This window comes from Myxine glutinosa, chromosome 1 (genome assembly GCF_964187855.1).
Source record: "Myxine glutinosa chromosome 1, kmMyxGlut1.1, whole genome shotgun sequence".
In the NCBI taxonomy this organism is placed as follows: domain Eukaryota; kingdom Metazoa; phylum Chordata; class Myxini; order Myxiniformes; family Myxinidae; genus Myxine; species Myxine glutinosa.
The window spans coordinates 75,518,117-75,543,676 of record NC_136261.1 but is presented as its reverse complement, the minus strand read 5'-3'; the positions used below and the strand labels follow the sequence as shown (position 1 = coordinate 75,543,676).

At 43.4% G+C, this 25,560-nt stretch overlaps 1 protein-coding gene across 2 annotated transcripts in view; it reads left to right on the top strand.

Moving 5' to 3' along the window:
- Positions 1 to 25,560, top strand: part of KIF2A (kinesin family member 2A) — a 90,464-nt gene that overhangs the window by 57,515 nt on the left and 7,389 nt on the right. Inside the window, exons 12-17 of one of the 2 annotated variants that reach the window (XM_068113281.2) lie at positions 3,124 to 3,215; positions 3,327 to 3,469; positions 15,946 to 16,150; positions 16,448 to 16,558; positions 17,854 to 17,921; positions 21,161 to 21,302. In XM_068113281.2, coding sequence (XP_067969382.1) covers positions 3,124 to 3,215; positions 3,327 to 3,469; positions 15,946 to 16,150; positions 16,448 to 16,558; positions 17,854 to 17,921; positions 21,161 to 21,302 — 761 coding nt within the window. The remainder of the gene's footprint in view (positions 1 to 3,123; positions 3,216 to 3,326; positions 3,470 to 15,945; positions 16,151 to 16,447; positions 16,559 to 17,853; positions 17,922 to 21,160; positions 21,303 to 25,560) is intronic. The other variant, XM_068113290.2, reaches the window with a different exon arrangement.

The window sequence follows — 25,560 nt, the reverse complement described above, 5'->3', positions numbered from 1 at the left end:
TTCTGGTGTTTGTTCCCCCTCCATCCCCTCCCTTACCTCAAATGGCCACACAGTTGACATCGCACGTGACAAAGCCAAATGCCTCAACTCTGTGTTTGCCTCAAAATCCTTAGTCCCAAACCCATCTCTCTCTGTTCCCACCTTTCCCAGTCGAACCAAACTGCTCCTGGACTCTGTGACCTTCTCTCCTGACAAGGTGGAGGAGTTTTTGTCAAACCTCGACTCTGATTCTGCAACTGGACCAGATGGCATCAGCCCACGGGTCCTAAAATCCTGCTCTGCCGCTCTAGCTCACCCTCTCTCTGTTCTTTTCACCCTATCTTTTGCTCAAGGTCATCTGCCAGCATCCTGGAAATCAGCAAACATTACCGCTTTACACAAAAAAGGTGCAAAAACAGATCCTTGCAACTACAGACCAATCAGCCTGCTCCCAATTATCAGCAAAGTCATGGAATCCATCATTGCTTCGGATATGAAATCTTTCCTCTTCTCCAATGGCTTGATCTCTGATCATCAATTTGGTTTCAGACCAGGTCACTCTACTCTGGACATGCTGCTTCTGCTGTCTCAACAATGGATGGAGGTCCTCAATGCCAAACAGGAAATCAGAGCTGTCTCCCTTGACATATCACGTGCCTTCGATACGGTCTGGCACCCAGCTCTGCTCACCAAACTCTCCTCCTATGGTATCCATGGAAATCTCCATGCATGGCTTGCGGACTTCCTCTCTGGTCGTAGTCAACGTGTGGCCCTGAATGGATTTCTCTCATCTCCCCTTCCCGTTCAGGCTGGAGTTCCCCAAGGCAGTGTGCTGGGCCCTGTGCTTTTTCTGGTCTTTATCAATGATCTCTCCGACTCTCTGGAAAATCCTCTGTATCTCTTTGCTGATGACTCCACTCTCTGCCGCTCCATTCCTCTTCCCTCAGATCGGCAGTCTGCAGCCTCCTCACTCTGAAGACCTGGACAAAATCACAGACTGGTCAAACATGTGGAACATGTCTTTCAATCCTGACAAATCTCACACTCTTACTATGTCTCTCCGAAAAGATCGACTGGACAACCCTCCCATCTACTTTCTCAACAATCCTCTCCAAGAAGTTCTGTCGCTCAAGCTTTTGGGCCTCACCATCTGCCATGATCTTTCTTGGGAAAACCACATTTCCAAGCTGGCCTCCAAAGCCAGTCGCCGACTGGGCATCCTCCGTCGTGCGAAGTCCTTCCTAGGCACACCTGAGCTCCTCACCACATACAAGGCTTTCATCCGCAGCTCAATGGAATACTGTTCTTCCCTATGGGCTGGTGCTCCTGCCTCACACCTGGCTCGGCTTCACGCTGTTGAATCCAAAGCTTTCAGAATCATTGGAATCTCCCACGATGAAGCTATCTCTGAGGGCCTTTCACTCACTCACCGCAGGCAGGTAGGTGGTCTTTCTGTCTTCTACCGACTCCTCTCCGGCCTTGCTCCCCCAGCTCTCTCTGTGCTCTGTCCCCCAAATATTCCTACAGGTCGCACAAGATCTGCCAGCCACCCTCTGATGGTTAAACTGCCGAAATCTTGCCTCTCTGCTCACCTTCACTCTTTCATTCCTCTTTTCTCCCGCCTCTGGAACAAACTCCCACACTCACTTCAATCACACTCCTCCCTCCAGGTCTTCAAAACAGCTGTTCACCACCATCTCTTATCTTCCCCCATCCAAAACCTTGATCTTTTCTACCCCCACTAATTCACCCCAGATCCACCTTGTTTCAAATTCCAACTTCTTTCCTGGAAGTCTTGGCAGTGTCCATATGTTTTATACCTCTCCCACCCCCCCCCCCCCCTTCCCATGCCTTCCCCCCAAAGCCCTCTCCCTCCCACAGTTCTCTCGATGTCTCCATGTCTCTCGGTCCCTGCTCTCAAATGTTGTGTTTGTGTCCTTCCCCCTCTCTCCCCATCTTGTCTACCGCTCCCGATGTTATTTGTTTTGTGTGTCTGTTTGTCTTTTCTGTGTGATTAATGTTCGCTCTTTCACGAGCCTCGATCTTGTATACAAAAAAAAAAAAAAAAAAAAACCAAACTAAATGTCTGAGGTTTAAATAAGACAGGTTCCTCCAAGATCCTCTCTAACGATGTTGTAATCATTTGCACCTGAGCTGGTGCACCTGATTCTAATTTTAGGTATTTCAAGTTGTGATAAATGTAGGGGTGTACTTACTTTTTCCACATGCAAAATTTGCATTTATGTTTATTTAAATTATACAATGGACTACAAAATGTAAATGTTTCATGATATTTGTTATATTATATCACCTTTATCTAGCAATATTGTTGAAATGAAGATCAAATAGCTGTATGTTGAAATATGTTGAAAAAGTCAAAACTTTACATGGGGTGTACTTACTTTTTCACGTGACTGTATGTGTGTGTATATGGGACACCTTACCGGCGGTTCTCCACTCACGGCATGGAGTCACATAATTACTGATATATATATTATGACAGGGAGCCGCTGTTTGTTCCTTTTACGTTTCCAAGTCCTTGGACGATTCCCTTAAATTTGTTGTGCCACTTTATTTTCACATGTGGAAGGTCAACGTCACATAAGCTTTGTAAATAACATGAAATGACAAATTTATGTAAAACATGAAATTACGCCCCCTTCTGGCACTTTGAGTCATCTTCCAGCTGAATGTTAATGCGCAATATATGCTCCACCCCTCTCCCATCCAAGGAAGTGGCACATCTTCATGGAGGATCACGAGTAGTTAACATAACGCACTAATAAAGTACAAATCAGCCGATCATAACCCGACTTGTTAACCTATATGGTGCTTTGCATTTCATAAATAAATCCAAGTGAAGTTTAAAACATGCCTGTATTTTTTCTGGTTTTTTTTTTCTCCCTGATTCACCTGCATTTCCTCAAGTTTTATTGTGTTGTAGTTTATCCAGGCTCCTTCCTTCTCCTCACCCCCTCCCCCTTCCTACGCATCTCCCTCTGCCAGCCTTTCCCTTTTTTCATCTCTGAGCATAAACTGATCAGGGTATGCTTGTGATTTATCTGTTATTTTTGACATGAAAAAAATAAATAACCTTTTATCCTGCATTACATCCTTTGCCGACCCTTATCCGTCCTGCTTTAGCACGAGATGTTTTCCAGTTTCTAAAGCAACCGCGAAGGAGGCAATTAAATCTCCACGTGTTTGCTACCTTCTTTGAAATTTACAGTGGCAAGGTAAGGACTTTGCCCACTACCAACCTGCAAATTAAATGCACAATGACTGGGACATCATGGTTATAATTGTGATTGATAAATCACCAGTGTATTTGCATGTGCATTTGGCAGGTCTTTGACTTGCTCAATAGGAAAGCAAAGCTGCGGGTACTGGAGGATGGGCGACAGCAGGTGCAGGTTGTGGGACTGCAGGAGCAACAGGTGTCCTGTGTGGAAGAGGTCCTGCGGCTTATTGAGATGGGTAACGAATGCAGGTGAAGTCTGCTCCGATGGCTTCAAATCTGTCTAGTTTTTGTGACAATTAGGACCTGCCACTTACCGCAGGTATTGACTACGTAGATTTGGCACACTCCGAAACTACGAATTACCCCGCGCATGTGAAGCGAAATGTGAGGTTAAGCAAGCGGTTCACTTTTGGCTGTCTGTCTGTCTACAGACGTCATTTTATGATCGAGGAACAACTTGATTTCAATGAAATGGTTTATTTTGAAAACTAAGCTGTAGTTTTGCAGTGCTTTGGCTCTGAATTTGTTCTGATTGCGCATGTGCAAAGGAATTAGATAATGTATTTTTACTATGCCTGTCTAGCAGTCAAACAAGGTTGAAAATCATTCCAAACAAGAAACTTGCTGTTTTAAAGGATGCCGTAATGGATACATACACCAGGCCCCAAAAAACTAATGTAACATGTTAAATAAGGTGGTGTAAAAGATCTGGCATCAATGGTGGTAAACTCTCAATTCTTTTTTTTGTACAACCTTTAAAATATTTATTTCATTTCAGTTCAATTATTTACTTGAACCCTGGAGAACACGATTTGCCTTTTGCTACTTTCAAAACCCTACAGTTTAGCAGCACTTGGACAAAATATTATGGCATTTTACATCTCGACCAATCAAATTGGCCGCTCGCAGACCCCGCCAATGTCATTGTTTCTCAAGACTGCGTGGGGTAACGTGTTCTACAAATCCTTTCTTTGAATATATGCAGGAGGTCACATTCCTTTTTATTAAAATAAACATGTGCCACTTTGCTGACAGAGGCGTTGATAAATAATGATGGACATATTGGGTTAAATGGGGAATTAGTCAGGTTCACTATGTTTTTTTCGTTCGAAATTTTGGTAGATTAGCAAAACTATACATTTTTGGAATATTCAGAGCATGAGGAATCCAAAAATTAATGTTTGCATTTGCGTAGACACCTTTGCGAAAATGACACTCAGGACAGTGATGAAGATCTGTAAAAGCATATTCCTGAACGGTATAGACCTCGTAGATCCTGTGTATAGGACTTATAGTTCAATCTGATACTACCTATAACTTCCTATAACAACCTATAACTTCAAAGGACTTGCAATATCATGTATTATGTAATACAGTTATATCACAAATATAAAGACAATGGTTTTCAATTACCTTTGTTTGTTGCTTTTCTATAATCCTGAGCACTATTTTTGAGGCCTTTATTGGATTCCTTGACCCAGAAAACATCGGAATAGCATATTTAATTAAGTCTCTAGGTTGAATAGAAGCCGAGATCGCGCAAAATATGTATTTTATGGCGGCCATTTTCAAAATCCAAAATGGCGGCCATGCAGGTGTCTGTGCAAATGCCAACATTGATTTTCGGATTCTCCATGCTCTGAAGATTCCAAAAATGTACAGGTTTGCTAATCCCAAAATTTTGAAAGAAATTATATTTGTTAACATGGTGAACCTGACTATCTTCATCACTGTCCTGAGTGTCATTTTCGCAAAGGTGTCTACGCAAATGTAAACATTAATTTTTGGATTCCTCATGCTCTGAATATTCCAAAAATGTATAGTTTTGCTAATCTACCAAAATTTTGAACGAAATTATATTTGTTAACATAGTGAACCTGACTAAATATTAAGAACCATTAAGGGTTTATGTAAAGTTAATGACAGGCTTTTCTAAAGTCAGTCACCAGGACAGATCCTTTTCCTGAAGCCCCAAACAATTCCTTACAAAGTTAAATAAGGCTGACTTTGTTGGAGACTAGGGTTGATATTTCAGTAGCAGAGCAGGATCCTTTTTGAACCACGGAGTTGTAGAAGAATCTTAGAGATACAGTGCAGAATCGACTCACTGACACTTTGCATTTGTCAATAGCGAATTTTATTTTTCAGGAACCCAGGGTATGGGAGTGGCTTAGGCAGCAATTCCTATGGAGCCTTGACAATTCGAACCTTTTGATGTAATACATCAAACATTGTTCATATTATTATGGTGACAGTTACTCACTTTTTTGGAAGAATCCTAGTGGTGTCTTTTCTTACTCTTTGGACAAAAACTATTGAACAAACTTTTTGTGACTAACACTGTTGAACTAAGCACTATTTGCCAAAGTAGGAGCGATTGTTGAATGTTTTGGAATGAGTTCCTACCAGATTAGACCTTAAATAATGACCATGGAGATTACGCGCTGGCTTTCTTATGATATTAAACAAGAAAGAGCAATCGGAGATTGCAAACCCTCGCCAGGATGTATTTTCAGTGGTGTTTAAGGCTTTGTGTTAAAACAAATATGGCGGCCGAACCACGTGACCGATGACGTCATCATTATTTTAATTTTTTCCCTCCACTAATTTACTCCGAGATTATGCTCAAACGTCATCTTGATCGGATGAAGTTTTGTACTTGTCGAATTATGACGTCATAATGGAGGCACCTATGACATCATTAACATATTTTATTCCCCATGGAGAGTTCTTTACAATGAGCCATGTCTCAATTTTTTCTATTCAGCGCTTTCGGAGATATAGAGGTGCAAAGTTTTTCCGTTTTTCCAAGATGGCGTCCGAACCACGTGACCTATGGCGTTATTATTATTTAAAAAATTATGCAGGTGGAGTTGCACCTATGGTGAAAATTTCCTGTCAATCGGACCAACGGTTGCAGAGAAAATCATATTTATTCTGTGTGGACAGACACAAACAAACGGACTCAAATGCAATACCCTCTCAGGCGAGGATAAGGCAATTCTCTGTGTACGTCTGAAAATTAATAATAATAATAATAATTCATTTATTTTGTATAGCGCTTTTCATGAAGCCCAAAGGCGCTTTGACAGAGTGCAAAACATAATGCATAACAAAACATGAAAACAACAATTGCAAAAAGACAAGAATCAATAGTGAAATATTTAAAGCAAAAGGAGGGAGAAGGAGAAGTGAATTATAGAAGAAAAATAAAATAAAAACAGGAATGGGTTGTTCTCCACCAAATCTTGCATACATGTCTTTTAGTCTGGTCTGTTAGGGGGATTTTAAGGGGGGATTGTGCAAATTTGTCTACAAGCATGAAACTTGGCACACTTGTAGTTTGTGACCTGCTGAATTCAAATCTGCCGGGAGCCAAAGCCAATTCTCAATGGGAGCGCCATATTTGACACTTCAAAATGGCCGCCACTCAAAAACTGACTTTTCCGTTACTAGCCAACCAAAAGTCACATAATTACAATTAAAAGCACTTTTCTTGGGTTTTGGACCTCACTGATTCTAAATCTGATGTCTGTTTGACAGTAGCCTTGACAGGGATCGCCAAATTGGAAAATCCAATATGGCCGCCGTTGTAGTCATGTAGGTGAATTTGGTGTAGGTGAATGTAGGTGTAGGTGTAGGACATGTAGGTGTAGGTGAATATTATAATAAATTTTGCATAACTTTGACACTTAAAGTCATAAATCAGGAAGTAAAACAAGTAAAACCAAGAGATCAAGGTATCCTTTATTGATCAACAAAATCAGGCTAATAACCATTAAGCACTATGTTAATATTAATTAATTAATTTAAATATATTAATAGTAAATCAATCGATCAATAAATGTATCAATCATATCACGTGATGTGACTGGTGTCACACTGATTCATGAATTCTCATTGTTCACACATCCACCTTCGCATTTGCACAAAATTGTGCAACAAACGCCAGCTCTGCAGCACTTGCAGTTCCCTGTGCATGACTTCGCACAGCCACACTGCAAAAGGATGGAACAGGCCTTGCTGCTGTCCTCAAGGGTTGTCCAGAAGGGCAACCACCCACCACTGCTGTCCTTGTGCCACCCCCAGTCATGGAAGTCAGGGATGTCCTGGTAAACAGACGTTGCCTGACTCCAGAAGAAGCTGGCCTGCAGCATTGCTCTGCGGATGTGTTGATATAGAGCAGCTTGTGTTGGTGGTAAGGCCTCTAGTGTCTTCTTCCCACTTGTGAAGAGTCGAAGCCTAGCCTCATTGACTCTTTCCAGACCACAGCCCTTGCTGTACATGACTACAACAAAGCGCTCTAGAGTGCGCATGTGCTGGGACTGTGGGCTGAGCTCTTGGGGTTCACTGGTGAGGGCAACAAGGGTGTCTGTCAGTCCTGGTGTGCTCTGCCAGGCTGACCAGGCTGACTTCTTACCACATCCCAGGAAGTGTGACACAGTGTCACAGCCTGTGACCGCGTGGAATAGTGGCAGTGCCAGGCACGTTGATGGTCCCAGCTGGGCAGAGAGAGTGTGGATAGGATTGTCACGCATCTTCTTCCCACTGCCGAGACAGACCCACAACTGGGACAGCCCAAGTGATGAAAAGAAGTGAATGGCCAGGATGACCACATCACTGTCGACTGTGCGCACCAAGGCAACCTGGTGGCGCTGCTGTGCTGCATGGGCAAGATGGAGCAGTATCCTGGTATCAGCCTCAGTGTGGTTACATGGCTGAAGACCAGACACGTCATGTTGTTTGTTGGAGAGAACACTCTCCTTGTTGGTGCTGAGGAGAAGTCTCCCACCCAGATCCTGCTTTACAAGCTGTGCACTCAGGAAGGGGAACAGTTCCCTCTTTTTGTCAGTATTCTTGAGGAACCCAGTGTTCCAGTCCTTCTTTGGAATACGGGTCTGGCCATCCCCAATCCTGGTACATGGGCCTAAGCCACGACGATGGTGTGTCAGGGTTTTGAGGTTGTCCTCTGGGTAGGTGTCCCAGACAGCATCTACCCGTGTGACAGTTGGAGTTACCTGTGACTCCACAAATGGCACCAAATGCTGTGACACATAATCAGTGAATGTGTGTGCTGAGGTCGGCCGCACCATGTGAACAACAGCTGCCATGTCAAGTACCACAACTGTGGCTGCTTTGGCTGCAGCTGAGCGACCAGTGGGTGCCTTTAGGTGCTCTAGAATGTCCGACTTTTTGCCAGACCTGAGTGATCCTTGGTTTGAGAGACTAGGTGGTTCTCTCTGATTCTCATACTGGAAGAACTCTTCCATGTCTGCATCAGGTCGAGACTGCAAGGACAGGAAAAGCTTGGTTATGAGGGAAGAGTTTCTCTGAGCACTGCCTGATGTGCCTCCCTTTTTGGTGGTAACAGGGCGATTGGCAAATGTGAGGACATTTTGGCGTTTGAGAGTGTTTGTTATTGGCAAAGTGTCCTGGTCTAGAGTCTGTGTTACAAACTTGGCATGCAGATCTTTTCCAAGGTTATGAAGCTGGGCAAGCGATGCAACAACTTCATCTTTCATGACCTCCTGTGTGTGTAGAGCCACAAGCTCATGGCCATTGGCAAAGGGATTACCTAGCTGTTCAGCTATCTCCACAAATGACAGAACATCTTTCTTGTGTACTTAGTCTGCAAAGCACTTGCTTCTTCGTGATGGGTAGTGCGTGAGCTTGCAGTGTCCAACACAGCCTCAAACTCCTCGATACATCGAGAGCAGTCGGGACCTGCTGGCATGAAAAGAGTGAAGGCCTCAGGGTTTTCATACAGACCAACCACCACCATGGGCCTGAAGGTTCTTGTTTGACTGCTCATGAGATTGGTCCTTGCCAATGAGGCTGAACTTGTGAGGTGACCTCTGGACAACAAAGTTCCCCTTGAGAAACTCAGCATACAACTGTGGGTGCTTCTCAGGCAACTGGATCATATCCCGCACATGCACTGGTAGCCAACGAGCATAGTTTGTGTGGTCCATCACATGGAACCAGGAGCACAGCTCATCACAGACCTGCACATACAGCAGGAAGTCTCCCTCACGGAGAGAAAGGATGAAGCGGCACATTAGGAGCTCCAGGTCCACGATGGTAGACCAGAACATGAACATGGGATTGTGAGTTCTGGACCTTTGAGCCCAGATCTCTAGAGACTCAGGTGGTCCCTCAACACCAGAGCAGTAATTGGAGTATGACTTCTGTCTGAGGAGATACAGACCCATGACAGAGACCTGGTGAGCATAGCGAGTGCGCTTTATATGATGCTCATGAAGCACAGACTGGGCACGGCCAGATGTGAAGACCTGGGCCTGAGTAAGAATGTTGCTCCACCCAGAGTCCCGCAGCAACTTACCAATCATCTGGTGCATTTTGTCCTCTATGTGTAGAGCGCCCATCATGAGGACCAGCTTATCTTCCCCCATTGTGTCAGGGAATGACCACTGCAGCTGCTTAGCGATGGCATACAGAGGCTGGTCACCACCAAGCACAGGAGTTTGACCAGGGTTGAGGGCCTCTGCGCCTTGCATTGTGAGATGCATTGCATGTTTCATCATAGAAGGTGTGGCTGCTTTGTCAGGGAACAGAGGTAGAACCCCTATCAATGCCTTAGGCTTCACAGAGTCATCACTCATGAGTCAGGAGTTGTAGCCTGACCAGGTGATGACTTCACCTTCTGGCAATGTGTCCTGTTTCAGCACTGTGGACACATGTGCCATCCAGGACTCATCCTTGAATTTGGCTCCATGTAGCAGATTATGAGATGGCCGAGAATTGAGATCTGGAGTACATGGTACATGCAAATCATTGCTTGAGAATTCAGCTGGCTGAACCACTGTGTAGGATTCAGGAAGTTGTGGTACAGTAGTGTCTGTAGGATCCAGCTCGATAGAGGGTCGCTGTACTCCTTGGTTGTCCCAAGACAGGTGGTTTGTCACGCTGATTGCTGTCCCATGGAACTCATCATGGGAGAAGTTACCTTGGTTGCTGCTATCCAAGTTGTCTACATCAAAGGTCACGAAGACCCCACTACGGATGTTTGTGGGCAGCACAACTCCATCCTGGACAAACTGTTTGACGTGTGCTCGTGCCATGGATCGCCTGATCTCAAAGACACGACTGTAAGACACAGAAACCCCAAAGGCATTGGCATTATTGATCTCTTTCTTCCGCCTACCCTCACCATGCAGCTTGAGGCCCTGGTACAAAGGGAAAGGGGTCTCATGTTCTTTGTTGTGATGGATGTTGCTGGACTTTGTGGCATGATGTGAACCACTGCAGGTATTATAAATAATCTGCTGGGCAATGGTGCTTGCAACTCTTGCCCTGCCTTGTACCTGCGCCTGCAACTCCTCATTGCTCTGTTCACGCAAGATTGAGGGGCCCTGGAGCAGGATGTTGAGGAAGCTTCTGAGCTGTCCAGGGATGGGAGATGTCAGGGAATCAGAGGCAAAAGAACCAGTAAATGGTTCTTGCCTCTGGAGACAGCATTTCCTAAGTATTACTGCTGCTCGCATCAACAACAAAGCATCATCCTGACTATCTGGGACTTATGGGCTTCAGCTATTAGATCTCCAACGTTCTGGTTGCTAGACATATAGACTTCCTTGCCCTGGGAGAACTCTGTCGACTCAGGAAGCAGCTTCAGAAGATACTCCTTGAACCGTGTGGCATGTGGTTCCCTGGTATCAGAACAGGGAATTCCCTGTTGCTCCACAAGTGTTCTATATAACTGTCGCAAAGCAGACAGTTTGAAGACTGAGTCAGAGTCCTCGACTAAAGCAACAATTTGCGCAATGGCAACTGAATTGAAGTGAGGGGCAGGAGGACCTGCAGATGATCTGCGATCCTCAGTATGAGCTGAGTCTCTCAGGTGCAAATAACACTGTACATGATAGTAAGTGTCACCAGCGTGGGCATCAGCTGCGTGGGCAATTAGTTTGCCCAGAAGATTGAAATTGTTGGTGCTCTGAGCCCAGGTCTTTAAGTTTGTGTCTACATTAAATGTTTCAACTTTACGTAGATTCTTTTGGTCCTGTCCCTCACATATTATGCAACAAGGAGACTTCTGAGGAGCAGAAGACACTGCAAAACTGGACCGTAGTTTCTTAGGTGAGTTTTGGGCACGAGAATCCTCTTTTTCAGTGAACCTTCTCAGGCGAGAGTTACTGCAGTAGGTTCTGCAAACTTTGTGATATTTGGCATTGTGTGTCTGAAGCGTCTTAGCAATGCCCTGGCCCTCATCAAGCTGAGCCCATGACACTTTCAAACAAGAAGGCATGACACCAATGGCTTTAAAACCATTCAGATCTTTCTCAATTGAAGCAAGGCCCTCTTCCGTTGGCGTCTGCAACCGTTCATCCTTTTCTTCTTGGCAGACACAGCAAAGCTCCCAGTTGATGGCATCCATCCTTGCCATCCACCACCAGTACAGCTAGGACTTCTATTCTCTATTCTTCTATTCTATTCTTCTATTCCCACAGCAGAACGACAGGCACCTGAAATAAATTAAAAAAAAAAAATTTAAATAAAAAAATTAAAATTTAAAAAATTGTCAAACAGAAGAAAAAAAAAATGTAAAATTTCCTGTCAAGGCTACTGTCAAACAGACATCAGATTTAGAATCAGTGAGGTCCAAAACCCTAGAAAAGTGCTTTTAATTGTAATTATGTGACTTTTGGTTGGCTAGTAACGGAAAAGTCAGTTTTTGAGTGGCGGCCATTTTGAAGTGTCAAATATGGCGCTCCCATTGAGAATTGGCTTTGGCTCCCGGCAGATTTGAATTCAGCATGTCAAAAACTACAAGTGTGCCAAATGTCATGCTTGTAGACAAATCTGCACAATTTTTCCCCTAACAGACCAGACTATTTGGCAACCCCTCAGCCCCTTTCCCCCTCTCTTTCCTTCTGCTTTTGGAAAGTCACAATGCAGGGGAAAATAATAAAAGAACCTTGTGCTAATCTATCTATAATTCCAGTAATCTCTGTCTGTACGTTTGTACGTTTGTACGTCTGTACGTCTGTACGTCTGTTTGTCTGTGACCGCTGTTTCTCGACAACCACGGGTCCGATATACTTTTAACTTGCCAGGTATATTGCTGGGGACCCGAGGATGTGCCTTTTCAAGGTTTCATATTAATCGGACAATTACTTACCGAGCTATGTCCAAAAAACGATTCAACCAATCAGAGAGCAGCGAACGATCGCGTGTGCCGAACGTGGAGGACACACTCTGCCTCGGATGGCACATTTGAGAGCGTATTCATTTATTTCACGTTTGCAAACTATGTTGGCGTTAAACTATGTTTTAAAACTAATAAAACCGAATTTGCGATTCATTCGCTTTCCTGCGCGTTTGTGCACGCGATGGCGATTTCTTTACCAAACTCCGGAAGCCGTTCGCTTTGGACCAAACCATTGCATGTAAATAGAGGGGGGGGATTGTCACCGTACTCGCAAGCCGTTCGCTTTGGACCAAACCATTTCATGTAAATAGAGGGGGGGGATATAATTTTAGATATAGATATAGTACGGGCAATGCCCTAGTGACTATAATTGTTGCAAATTCATAAGAAGTTTTTTTGTGTGTAAGCTAACAAAATAACTTCAAATGCATTTGCATTAGCAAATTTGTAAGGCACCAAGTCCAAAATGTAAGCCTTGTTAAAAGAATTTTTTGTTTTGTTTTTGTATACTGAATCGAGGCTCGTGAAAGAGCTAACATTTATTTCACAAACAAATCCACCAGACAAACAAAATATACAAAAAGAGGGAGCGGAAGACAAGATGGGGAGAGAAGGGGAAGCACACAACCACAACATTTGAGAGCAGGGAGAAGTGTGGGAGGGAGAGGGCTTGGGGGCAGGAGGCATGGGAAGGGGGGGGGGGGGTGGGAGAAGTATAAAACACAAGGGGACCGAAATTAGCGGGGGTAGAAAAGATCAAGGTTTTGGATGGGGGAGGATAAGAGATGGTGGTGAACAGCTGTTTTAAAGACCTGGAGGGTGGAGTGGGATTGAAGAGAGTGAGGGAGTTTGTTCCAGAGGCGGGAGAAAAGAGGAATGAAGGAGTGAAGGTGAGCAGAAAGTCTTGATTTTGGCAGTTTAACCATAAGAGGGTTGCAGGCAGATCTTGTGTGACCTGTAGGAATATTTGGGGGACAGAGCCCAGAGAGGGCTGGGGGGGCAAGGCCAGAGAGGAGTCGGTAGAAGACGGAAAGACCACCAACCTGCCTGCGGTGAGTGAGTGAAAGGCCCTTGGAGTTAGCTTCATCGCGGGAGATTCCAATGATTCTGAACGCTTTGGTTTCAACAGCGTGAAGACGGGCTAGGTGTGAGGCAGGAGCATCAGACCAGAGGGGAGAGCAGTATTCCATAGAGCTGCGGATGAAAGCCTTGTATGTGGTGAGGAGCTCAGGTGTGCCAAGGAAGGACTTCGCACGACGGAGGATGCCCAGTCGACGACTGGCTTTGGAGGCCAGATTTGAAATGTGGTTTTCCCAGGAAAGATCATGGCAAATAGTGAGACCCAAAAGCTTGAGTGACAGAACTTCTTGGAGAGGATTATTCAGAAAGTGGATGGGAGGGTTTTCCAGTCGGTCTTTTCGGAGAGACATCGTAAGAGTGTGAGATTTATCAGGATTGAAAGACATGTTCCATTTGTTTGCCCAGTCTGTGATTTTGTCCAGGTCTGCAGAGAGTGAGGAGGCTGCAGACTGCCGATCTGAGGTATGAGGAATGGAGCGACAGAGAGTAGAGTCGTCAGCAAAGAGATGGAGAGGATTTTCAAGAGAGTCAGAGAGATCATTGATGAAGACCAGAAAAAGCACAGGGCCCAGAACACTACCTTGGGGAACTCCAGCCTGAACAGGAAGAGGAGATGAGAGAAACCCATTCAGGGCCACACGTTGACTACGACCAGAGAGGAAGTCCGCCAGCCATGCGTGGAGATTTCCATGGATACCAAAGGAGGAGAGTTTGGTGAGCAGAGCAGGGTGCCAGACCGTATCGAAGGCACGTGAAATGTCAAGGGAGATGGCTCTAATTTCCTGTTTGGCGTTGAGGACCTCCATCCATTGTTGAGAAAGCAGAAGCAGCATGTCCAGAGTAGAGTGACCAGGTCTGAAACCAAATTGATGATCAGAGATCAAGCCATTGGAGAAGAGGAAAGATTTCATATCTGAAGCAATGATGGATTCCATGACTTTGCTGATAATTGGGAGAAGGCTGATTGGTCTGTAGTTGCTGGGATCTGTTTTTGCACCTTTTTTGTGCAAAGCGGTGATGTTGGCTGATTTCCAAGCAGATGGCAGATGACCTTGAGCAAAAGAGAGGGTGAAGAGAACAGAAAGAGGGAGTGAAAGAGCGGAAGCACATGATTTTAGGACCCGTGGGCTGATGCCGTCAGGACCAGTTGCAGAATCAGAGTCGAGGGTTGACAGAAACTTTTCCACCTTGTCAGGAGGAAAGGACATAGAGTCCAGGAGCAGCTGGGTACGACTGGGTACGGTGGGTACAGAGAGGGATGGGTTTGGGACACAAGATTTAGAGGCAAACACAGAGTTGAGGCATTCAGCTTTTTCACGTGCAGAGTCAGCCGTTAAGCCGTTTGAGGTGAGGGAGGGGATGGAGGGGGAACAAACACCAGAAACAGATTTGACCAGACGCCACCAGGATTTGGAAGAGGGAGACAGATAAGAGAGTTCGGTCCTGAGAACGGAAATAGTTTGTTGTGCAAAGATTGCATATAAAATGGGGTTGGTATGATTGCCTCGACTCTAGAGGTATGCACACACACCTCTGAGCTTGAGTTTGAATGTCGACCCTGATATTCTAGCGTATAAACGAATATTCTGGTCTTTCACAGGAAGGGTGATACACCAATGTCTGTCCCACCTGCTAGAATTAGTTGTGGACATTAAAGTTGTGGACAGAAAGAGTAAGCGAGTTCTTGTTGGCACCCTGAACACATTCCAAATTCCTGCCTGTATTGTGTAGCAAGTGGTCTGGTCTTCTTGCATGTTCTTTCACACCAGGTTGCACTGCTTGCTATTTAGGATGTGGTTGTTGTCTGGTGTGGCAACTGCTGCACTATAAACAAATTCACGACCACTTCGTCCGCATCATTCGCGCAAACAAACATACATACACCTCTCAAATGGTGTTGGGTAGCCTCAATTAACCAGTCTTGTCTGCCATTTCAAACGAATTTTCTTATTTTCAAACGAAAACATTTCATTTTCTAAGCTGACTTGTTCTCTCATCCGGACAGATTTTTAGAAACAAAAACATATTGCACATTGACCTGCGGGGCCATGGCAACTTTGATGACAGTTGTCTGGAATTAATTTATACTTTGCTTTGTCCACCAGTTGAGTTTTTCAAAACTTGCAGTCTTTCAGGTTTATTATATTGGGCTTGCTGTTCATAATGTTAACCAGATTTCATGGCTGTTGGTCATGTTTAACAGGAGGTTACTCATTTCGGGTATTATCAAAGGGAAATGCATCCAGGTGGTCAAAAATGGGAGGTGGAGCAAGTGGGGGATCTCAAGAGAGTATCAAATAGTATTTTTGGCATGTCTTGCATCTCATGTTGGACCTTTTTGAATGCCACACCTGTGTACATTATCAGCTTCATGTTTTGTTTTGTTTTATTTTTGTTTGTAATTGTTTCATGACATATTTGGATGAAATCTTGCATTTGTTTTGTACCTAACTGCCTATCCTTTCCTCACCAGGACATCAGGGCAGACGTCCGCAAACGCACAGTCATCGCGCTCGCACGCAGTGTTCCAGATCATCTTGCGCAAGTCTGGCAAACTACATGGAAAGTTCTCGTTGATTGATCTTGCCGGAAATGAACGTGGTGCAGACACGGCCAGTTCGGACAGGCAGACGCGCCTCGAGGGAGCAGAAATCAACAAGAGCCTTTTGGCTCTTAAGGTGCCTCATACTCTTCAGTAGTGGGTTTCCTTGCTTTGTCTGTAGTCAATGTTGTGATCTGCAGGTTTATTAATTTATCTGTTTCTTATCGCAGAGTGGAAGAGGGAGTAGGGGATGTTGGGTGGGTACGGGTCGTTGAGAGGTGTATTTGAGTTTTAATATCTGTAAACAGGACGATTCACCCTTTTTGCTTTCTATACAAGGAATTAAAATAGATTGACTTGACTTTTAAAAAAATTCCATTCATTTAACTGATTTATTTGTGTGCATGTTTGTTATCACTGGTTATTTCCAAAGGAGTGTATCAGAGCTCTCGGGCAGAACAAGCCCCACACGCCTTTCCGTGCAAGCAAACTGACTCAGGTTCTGCGGGATTCGTTCATTGGAGAGAATTCCCGTACTTGTATGGTACGTGTTTGGGTGTGTCGTCGAACAGAGACTTAAAGCTGGTTACGGGTTAGGAGCAAGAAGGCCAACTTCATTACTTTATTGCATCGTTTTTAAGCACCAATCGTGTGCCAGCTTTGCTAAATGGCAGCTTTGATTCTCGTGCCCATGGTTGTTATTGCTTTATGTGATTACATTGATAGATGCGATAGCAGCAGGTTCTAGTTCTTCAGCCGAAGTGCAACTGTTGCCTAATCATCTAATGAGAATGGATTTCAGTTGGTTTGGTTTTGTCCGACTTGGCATTTGGTCATCGCGTGATGGAGACCTATCAGGCCTTCTAATTTTGCTGGATCCGGTTCCTCACCGCATTGCAGTCGAGTGTCATTGGCAAAATGCAACTTAATTAAACTGATCAGGAGTACACAAAGGAAATCGCACACCATGCTGTTTTTATTTTTTGTGATTGGCGATAAAACGATAAGATATCCACGACAAAACTAGAGGGACCCTTCAGTCCATAGATGATGAAACTCCCATCAATGTGGCAGCGATTGTCTATTGCCAAGATTTTGGTTTGTTTTGAGGACGAGGCAGGACCTTTGTCCCCATGCTTTTTGAAGAAAAAAACCCCCACAAAACCAAAGAAAACGGGGGATATTGTAATCGGCTGTGTCTATCCATCTGTCACACTATCTCCTCAAGGGATGTGCAGAAATTTTATCAAACTTTGTAGTTATGATCACATGACAGTTATGATCACATGACAAGAAGTGCAAGAGTGGTATCATTTTGGGAGTGGGGTGGGACCAAAGGGTCAAATGCAATTATGGGAACATTTGAAAAGGAAACTTTGCATGTGCAATCAATATTGGGCAACGCCTTAAATATATAAACTTTTTTTTGTCCCCTGACTCCTCCCAGGGGGTGGGGGACTTAGGGTCACAGGGGTCAAAACAAGACTTTTCGAACTCAAAATTTGTTATTTGGTCATTCCTGGTGGAACTTTTTGCCATCTTTCAACGTTGCTTTTGGTGTGAAGCATAGGGTGATAGAGTGCCATCGACTTCATTCAAGTTTGTTTTGCATTGAAAAGCTCCTCTGGCATTAATCTTCAGCCATGTTGGTTATTTGGGACTGTATTTTGCTGCCCAAGAGACCTATGCATCAAGTTGGCCGTCCTGCCCTTCCCTTCCATATCCCCATTCAATCCTTGCACACGCTCAATATAATTTTAACTTTCTGTTATTCCTTTATCTTTTTTTTTTTTTAAGCATTTACTCCAGTTTATGCAAATGACGTTTGTCTGTTTGTAGATAGCCATGATTTCGCCTGGGATGTCGTCCTGTGAGCACACATTAAACACACTCCGTTACGCAGACAGGTGAGCACATTGTGTACAAGGATTTGTGTGTTTGCGTCTCCTTTCCGAAGGTACTTTTTCAGTCTTGTGATTTTGTATATTTCTTTGCATACCATGCTGTTTTGCCATCTTTCAACGTTGCTTGTCTTCTGCATATACAGTACATGTCCTGCATCTCATGTAACCCTGATCCTACCTTTTGATGTCACTTGGTGGTCTTCCTTTTAAAATAGTTGTTTTTGGAGAAATAATTGTTTGAATACTAATATTTGTGATTAATTAATCTAGCCTTTTTATTTTGCCTCTGCCGATAAAGTCGCCGGAGGCATTACGTATGTTTTATATGTCCGTCCGTCATTTCATTATGTCCATCCGTTCGTGATAGGTTTACGTTACCGCGATAACTTCAGAATGGCTGAAGTGATCCAAGTCAAACTTGGTGCAGGTATGTATAATGAGGTAAAGATGAACTGATTAGATTTTGGGGTCACGAGATCAAAGGTCAGAGGTCCCGTTAGGTAAAAATTCTGTTATTGCGCTAACTTGTGAACCAGTGATGGGATTTTGACCAAACTTGGAACAAGTATTTATTTTGATGAAAAGATTAACTGATTGTATTTCAGCATCAAATGTCAGAGGGTCATGTCAGATAAAAATGTGGTACTTCAGAATGGCTGACAAGATTTAAATCAAACTTGGTACAAGTATGTATAATAATTAAATTATGTGGGCAGAGGCATATCGTTCGACGTCGAAGAGTGCCAGTCGTTTTTTTTTTTTTTTTTTTTTTTTTTTTTTTTTTTAATAGAGGCTAAGGTTCATGAAGGGGTTGCAATGCAAATCACACACATACCTGTAGACAAATACACATCACATGACTTCAGCCAAACACAGCTGCTGAACTTTGGAGAAATGACAACTTCACCAGGCACTCTGGGTACTGGCTTTGTAATGTCACCTTTCTCTCTATGGTCAGTGGGTCAATTAAAGATAAATCTCACCCTATAGGACGCTGACCCACGGTTAATCCATGCTCCATTATCCTAATTAATAGCGTACCTGCCCTATGGGTGATCGTAGTCCAAGCATGCAACAGTGCTTCTGGCACGTTCATTAAAAGACATTGTTTTGACAGGTACCGTTATTTTGGCGATGTATAGGCAACTGACAGCTCAGGAAATAAATATAACTTGGGTTATGTGCATGAAGCAAAAACTTGCTTACTGCTTATAATTCAAAACATCTCACTGTACTGGAAAATGTGACACAGGAATACTGTAATGTAAAGGGTGAGACTTATCCTCCTTCCCCACCTAGAGGTCCCGAGTGATGGCAAGCTATTAAGCAAACCAGTGAGGAGAAAGCGAGCAGGCAGACCCACAACTCACCTGCCTCATGGTAGCATGTAGCTCCACACCATAGCTAATAAAAAGTTGTTGCCTGTTCTTCAACCAAGTTCCAGATGAAATTGAGAGCAATTAAATGAACATAGCTGGAGCTTAGAGGAGAAGGAAATCATCCTCAACTGCAAAGTGTATTCTATGCACGAAACATGGAGGACTAACAGTAAAGAAGAAAATCCTTTCCTGAAAAAGGAGGTGGAGATTTTGAGTTCTCGGAGAACTTCCTCCAACCTTTGAAACCAGCAAAGAAGCTTACAACCAACAAAATGCACTTGTATAAAAAACCTTGTAAACTTGTTATGTAAACTTGTAAACAAAATTAGCTTGTAAACCTTGTAAACTTGTAAACTTGTAAAAAGTTAGCTTGTAAACAAAATGCACTTGTATGAATGACCGATTACCTTATTTAACATGTCTGCAGTCAGTGTAATGGTTTAAAAAGCATTTAGAGTGGGCCTTTTTCCCCCAATTGTATTTGTCTGAAAGCTGAATGTTTTGTTTTCTTTTTTTGTTTAAATTATTTTTTTTCCCTCCATTCACTAAAGTGCAGCTTAATTGCACTGATTTTTAAACTCCTTTTAATGTACATTATGTACCGCTTTGACAAGTGCTAAACTTTGCAGCCTGTAGGATGTCTTGCAGAACTGCGCGTGCTTGCTCTGCTTCTGTGTCCCTGTCCTTGCCTCTGTGCTTCCTGACTTTCCAGGGTGAAGGAGTTTGGGATAAATCCAATGGACATCCCCTTCCTTCCTGCTGGCAGCAGTCAATCTGATCTGTCCCCCTCCACGACCTCTGATGTGGAGTAGGGTCTGCTTTCTCTACATGATTGTTAAACTCCTCTGCTATTGTTGTTGTTTGGGTGTTTGTGTCTTTGTTGATCACTTTTTTTCTTTTCTTTTTTCTTCCCCCCCCCCCCCCCCCCCCCCAAGTCCTGTCGCATGCTTCGCTGTCATGATTGTAGTGGCCTGCCAGACCAAAATGAACACCTCTAGTTCAATATTGTAAACTTAATTTTCACAATCTGTGATAGGAACACAATTGAATGGATGACGAATCTTTGGCATCACAATGCTTGAAGGCATCAAATCGATAGTGTGTATGACAGCCTGATTATGGTCTCTGTGGAGTAAGATTTTTTTTTTGCAGTTCTTGGATATTACTTGGCATTGTCAGCTTTTCTGCGGCTGCCGATACATGTTTCAATACGTATTCGATGGCGTTCATGTCAGGACTCTGTAGTGCCCAGGGAAGAAGCTGTAGCCCACTCAGTCTCTTCCAGGTAGATGGTGTTCTGGACGTATGGCACATAGGACCATCTTCCTGCAGTAAATGTGTTCCATACCACAAAACGCCTTGCTTAGTGTGTTCCAATACAAGAAACAGAACATCATTGATTTGATGCATTAATGGGTCCAAGCGTTGCATGATAAGTGGATCTGCTACCAGATACAGGTTGAGTGTATGTAGTCCATTTAATTGTTTGTATTTTAAAACTTGGGTTTTGTTGCAATCGGTGGTGTTCATTTTTTGGCAGGTCACATAAATTTAACTTTTTTAAAATTATTTTTTGTTACCCCTTTCCCCTACTCCCTTCTCAAGTTGAAAGGAATGAATAACTTTTTTAGTGGAGGGTTTGAATACTCTCATCCCTGCATGTGATGAAAGCTTCATTTGTGAATCATAGATTTTATTTTTCCTGTTTTTTTGTTTTTGATAAAATGTTTTGCTTGAAGCTCTGCCATAAGTTAACGCTTGGTTTTTGTAATTGACCAGTGCATGGTGGGATGTTCAGTTTTTTCTGTTCATGTAAAATGATTATAAAGCTTTTTTGTAGTCTCTTCTATTCATTTTGTGCAGAGTGAAGGAGCTTGGTGTAGATCCAGCCACGTTGGCTGCTAGCCAAGTTGACCCTGGTGCAGTGGTACATCCGTCCTCTGGCCAGAATGGCGTCAGCTCTCCCGGAGCTCATGATGATCTGAAGATGCTCTGTGAGCAGAATGTAAGTTCAAAATAAAACACATATATATATATATATATATATATATATATATATATATATGTATGTATGTATGTATGTATGTATGTATGTATGTGTGTATATATATATATATATATATATATATATATATATATATATATATATATATATATATATATGTATGTATGTATGTATGTATGTATGTATGTATGTATGTATGTGTGTATATATATATATATATGTGTATATATATATATATATATATATATATATATATATATATATATATATATATATATATATATACAGTGAACCCTCGTTTATCGTGGGGGTTACGTTCCAGAACCCCCCGCGATAAACGAAAATCCGCGAAGTAGCGACCATTTTTTTTTTTTTTTTTAATATATATTTTAAAGCATTATGAACTCCCCACACTCTTATTAACCTTTCCCATACTCTTATAAACACTTCCTATACTCTTAAACACTTTTTACACTCTTAAACATACGTAATTTTAACAACATATAAAATTCTAATGGGTACTCACCATTGAAGATACTGTAGCTACCCATGGGTTCCCCAAGCAAGACCAGCATCAGAATCTCCTTGCTCCAGCCGGTGACGTCACCGGCGGGGATTCCCGGCGCGAGAGTGGCTGGTCACGTGACCGCTAAAGCGTGCCGCGCTTTGCGGGTATAATCAGCTACACCTGTTGATCACGTGACCACCGATTCACCGAAGCACGCCACGCTTGAGAGGCGTGGCTTTCGGTTTCTGGTTGTGCTTTATAATGCAGCCCGATAAATGGGCTTTTCAGTGTTCCCGAGTTGGTTTTGAGAATAAATATCTTCTCGGACGAGTTTGTGTCTTGCCCGTCATTTCGTCCGTATCAAGCAAGAGCCCCGGCTCTTCAATACTACAACTTGCGTGATGACGATGATGAATGTACTGGCGTTTTCCATACGCACGACTCTTTGTCTACCCTTCTACTGTACACTATGTACAGTATTTTATTTCTTGTAATATGTTTTAAATACTGTATTTTTCTTATTTCTTTACGTTTTTTAATTTTTTAGGCTAGAAAATGCTTATTTTACCACAAAAATATTTAAAATAATAGTATATAAAAATACATTTATACCGCAAAATCCCGCGATATAGCGAAAAATCCGCGATATAATTTTACATATACTAGCGAGAAAAAACCGCGATGTACCGAATCCGCGAAAAGTGAACCGCGATATAGCGAGGGATGACTGTATATATATATATATATATTAGGGTGGTGCTCAAAATAATTTTTTTTTAAAATATTTACTGGGACATGGCTTTATGTTGTTCCGTTTGTTCCAAAATGAAAAGACACCAAATATGAAAGCAATCTGATTTTATTTAGGGGTGCCACATCAGCCTTCAAACTAAAGGTGTCTACAAAACTTTTCTATATATGGATCGAAAGCAAAACCAGAAGTTTGTTTTATGAAAATCCACCCTCCACTCACTTTCTTTGTATTCTAGCAAACACAAGTTACAATAGCTGCACAAATAGCACTATATTCCTATGAAAACTCAAATTCAATGATAACAATCCAAATGTTCAGTTCATAAAATGAAGAGACACCATATCACATAATATTAAAAAACCCAAATATAATGAGAAATGTAACTCCTATTTCTGGGCCTGTTTCACCACTGTTGCCTTCTTGGCATCGGGGTACATCTTCCTGTGAGCAGCAACAACTTGGAGCAGAGCTTGCTTTTGCTCTTCATCCTTTGTAAGGAGCTTATTGTAGTCTTGTATCAATGCGACACCCCTTTCTGCCCTGTCGTTCACCACGACTAAGCCACTGGCGGCTTTCTTTGCTTCCTGAAAGCTGGTTTCTTGCTCCCATGAACCAGGATCCTTATCCATCCAATCAGTTGGGGTCCCTAGGATGCTGAAGAAATGCTTGGTGTGTTTTGTTATGAGGCCAGCGATTGACAGGGCGGTTCCTCGTTTGATAGCTGGTCTCTTTGGAGAGGGGTTTTCACCGTCATTTTTCAATGCTTCAATCATATTGATCTTGCTTTCTTTGTCAATTCTGGTGTCAAAGAATGCAAATGCCACTAGTACTGGGCTCATGTACCACGTGTGGCGGCCAAGTGCCTTCAAGGCTGCCTGAGCCATCTTCTGATTGATTTGTTCAAACTTTTCCAACTTTTTGAAGAGGTTAATGTCATTCAGGGGAGCCTCAATAACTTGTGGAGCCCGAAACCAAGCCTGTACATACACAAGGCAGACAAAAATGTTGAAGGCTCAGAGTTCTCTCGCCTCTCGAAGTGTCAAGTGGAACTCTGAACACCATGAACACCTGTAGTGAATATAGTGCTTTTGCCATCCATCTGGCTCTGTGCATTGCTCCTGGAGCCATGATCCGGATTCCACGAGGTGGGATTCCTCCCATGTAGATGACAGTCAGTTCTAGGAGTTCACGATAATCATCTCGTGGCTGCTGATCTTTCAAACACACAAGAGCAAATTCCAGAGCTTCATCCATCATGTCATTGTTCTGTGCAAACTCAGCTGCCGTATCAGGATCTGTGAATCCATTTTTTGGTTGGTGATGGGCAATGGACGGCCACTCCGCCTGAAACCGCTTAAAAAGCTGGATGTCAGGGCCTGATGAAGGACCGAAAAGAGTGGTGAAAACATCTCCCAGAATGATTTCGTGCGCATGATGGCGGCAAGCCAAATGAATTAGTTCAGTCTGTAGCTTCTTTTCAATGAGGACAGCAGCCCCTCCACGAACACCTGAATTGCTGGCCGTTGTGTCAAAAGAAAAGACAAAGCCTTCACCTTGCCCACAAGGTTCCAGCTCTTCAGTGTGTCCACTACAGCGGTTGCCATAGCTTCTCCTCCCCCGTCAGGTAACTTGGGAACATTCAACAGCTGCTCCATTCCATGGTACTGGTTGGACACAAGGATTGGAAGACGATCCACCTTCACATGCACAAAATCTCCAGTGACATCGGGAAGAAGCTTTCCATCCCAATGGACCACTAAAGGACCCTGCACATTATGATGAAATGCTTCTTTTATTTCGTCCATGGTTTTGCATCGATGCATCATGCGATTCCGCCGCACTGTCCATCGGTTCAGTGCCAGCTCTGCAGGATCCCATCCTACTGCTCTACAAATGGATGCCAAGTTGTGGACAGCCATTCGGTCACTTGTTTTCGTACGATCCAAAGAAGCTGCGACTTCAGGAGTGACAATGTTGATAGGCCTTCTTTTATTGGGACGAGATATCCCACCATCAGATGATGAAGAACCAGCCTGTGCCGTGGTCTCAGAGTCAGAGTCTGAGTCTGTGACTTCCATAGCAGTAGCACCCTTCATGACCATTTCCTGTCTCTTATTTTCCTTCTCTGCCTTAGTCTTCTCCTTTTCTTCCCTTTCTTTCTTTCGCTTCGTTTTTGCTTCCAACACAGTGTCTACAGATCCCATTGAAGCCTTCCTCTCTGAGAATTGATCGTGAAGAAACTTCCTGTCCTCGGGGTTGGTGATTATGGCCTCCGAATCTGCATGCCTAAGATCAAACGTCTTCTCCAAGGAGGCCTTGAAGGATGCTTCCTTTTTCTCTTGGGTCGCACCACCCCACTTTGCACCTTTTTGGAGGCTCCTCCATTCTTCATATAGCCTCTCCAAACGATGGATGCAGTGCTGCTTCGTCGTTGTAGGTAGGTGAGCTTTTTCCCAGAACTTCACAACCTCTTCAATGGTGAGGGTTGCACTCTCCCGGGCAGTGCGATTCTCCTTCTTCAGGTGATGGAAAAACAGGACAAGAGATTGATACACAGTCGGGAGCTTGGCACCTTTGATGGCATCTCCAGAAGTGGACCCAATGAGATACACATTATCCTGAGCCCGAGTTTTCAATGAAACACTGGTACTAGCACATGCCATATCTGCAAAATACGCAAGAATGTGGGTAAAATCCTGTTAATTCTTACTCCACAGGGTCACTCTCTACAAAAGAGCCACAGTCAATATGTTAGGCCTACATATTACACACTAAAAAAGCGTACCCCTGACCCCGGGAACCTGTACAAAACATGCATGAAAATTGCCCAGATAGTGATCATAGGAAGTCTCAAAACTGTATGTATAATATATTGTATAAAACCACCTTTAGAGGCCATTTTTTCCCCGCAAGCGGGGGTTGGCCTTTTTCGGGAACTGTGGTTGTTGTTGTTTTTCGGTCCCCTTTTTGAAGCAATGTTTTACGGCCGGATGCCC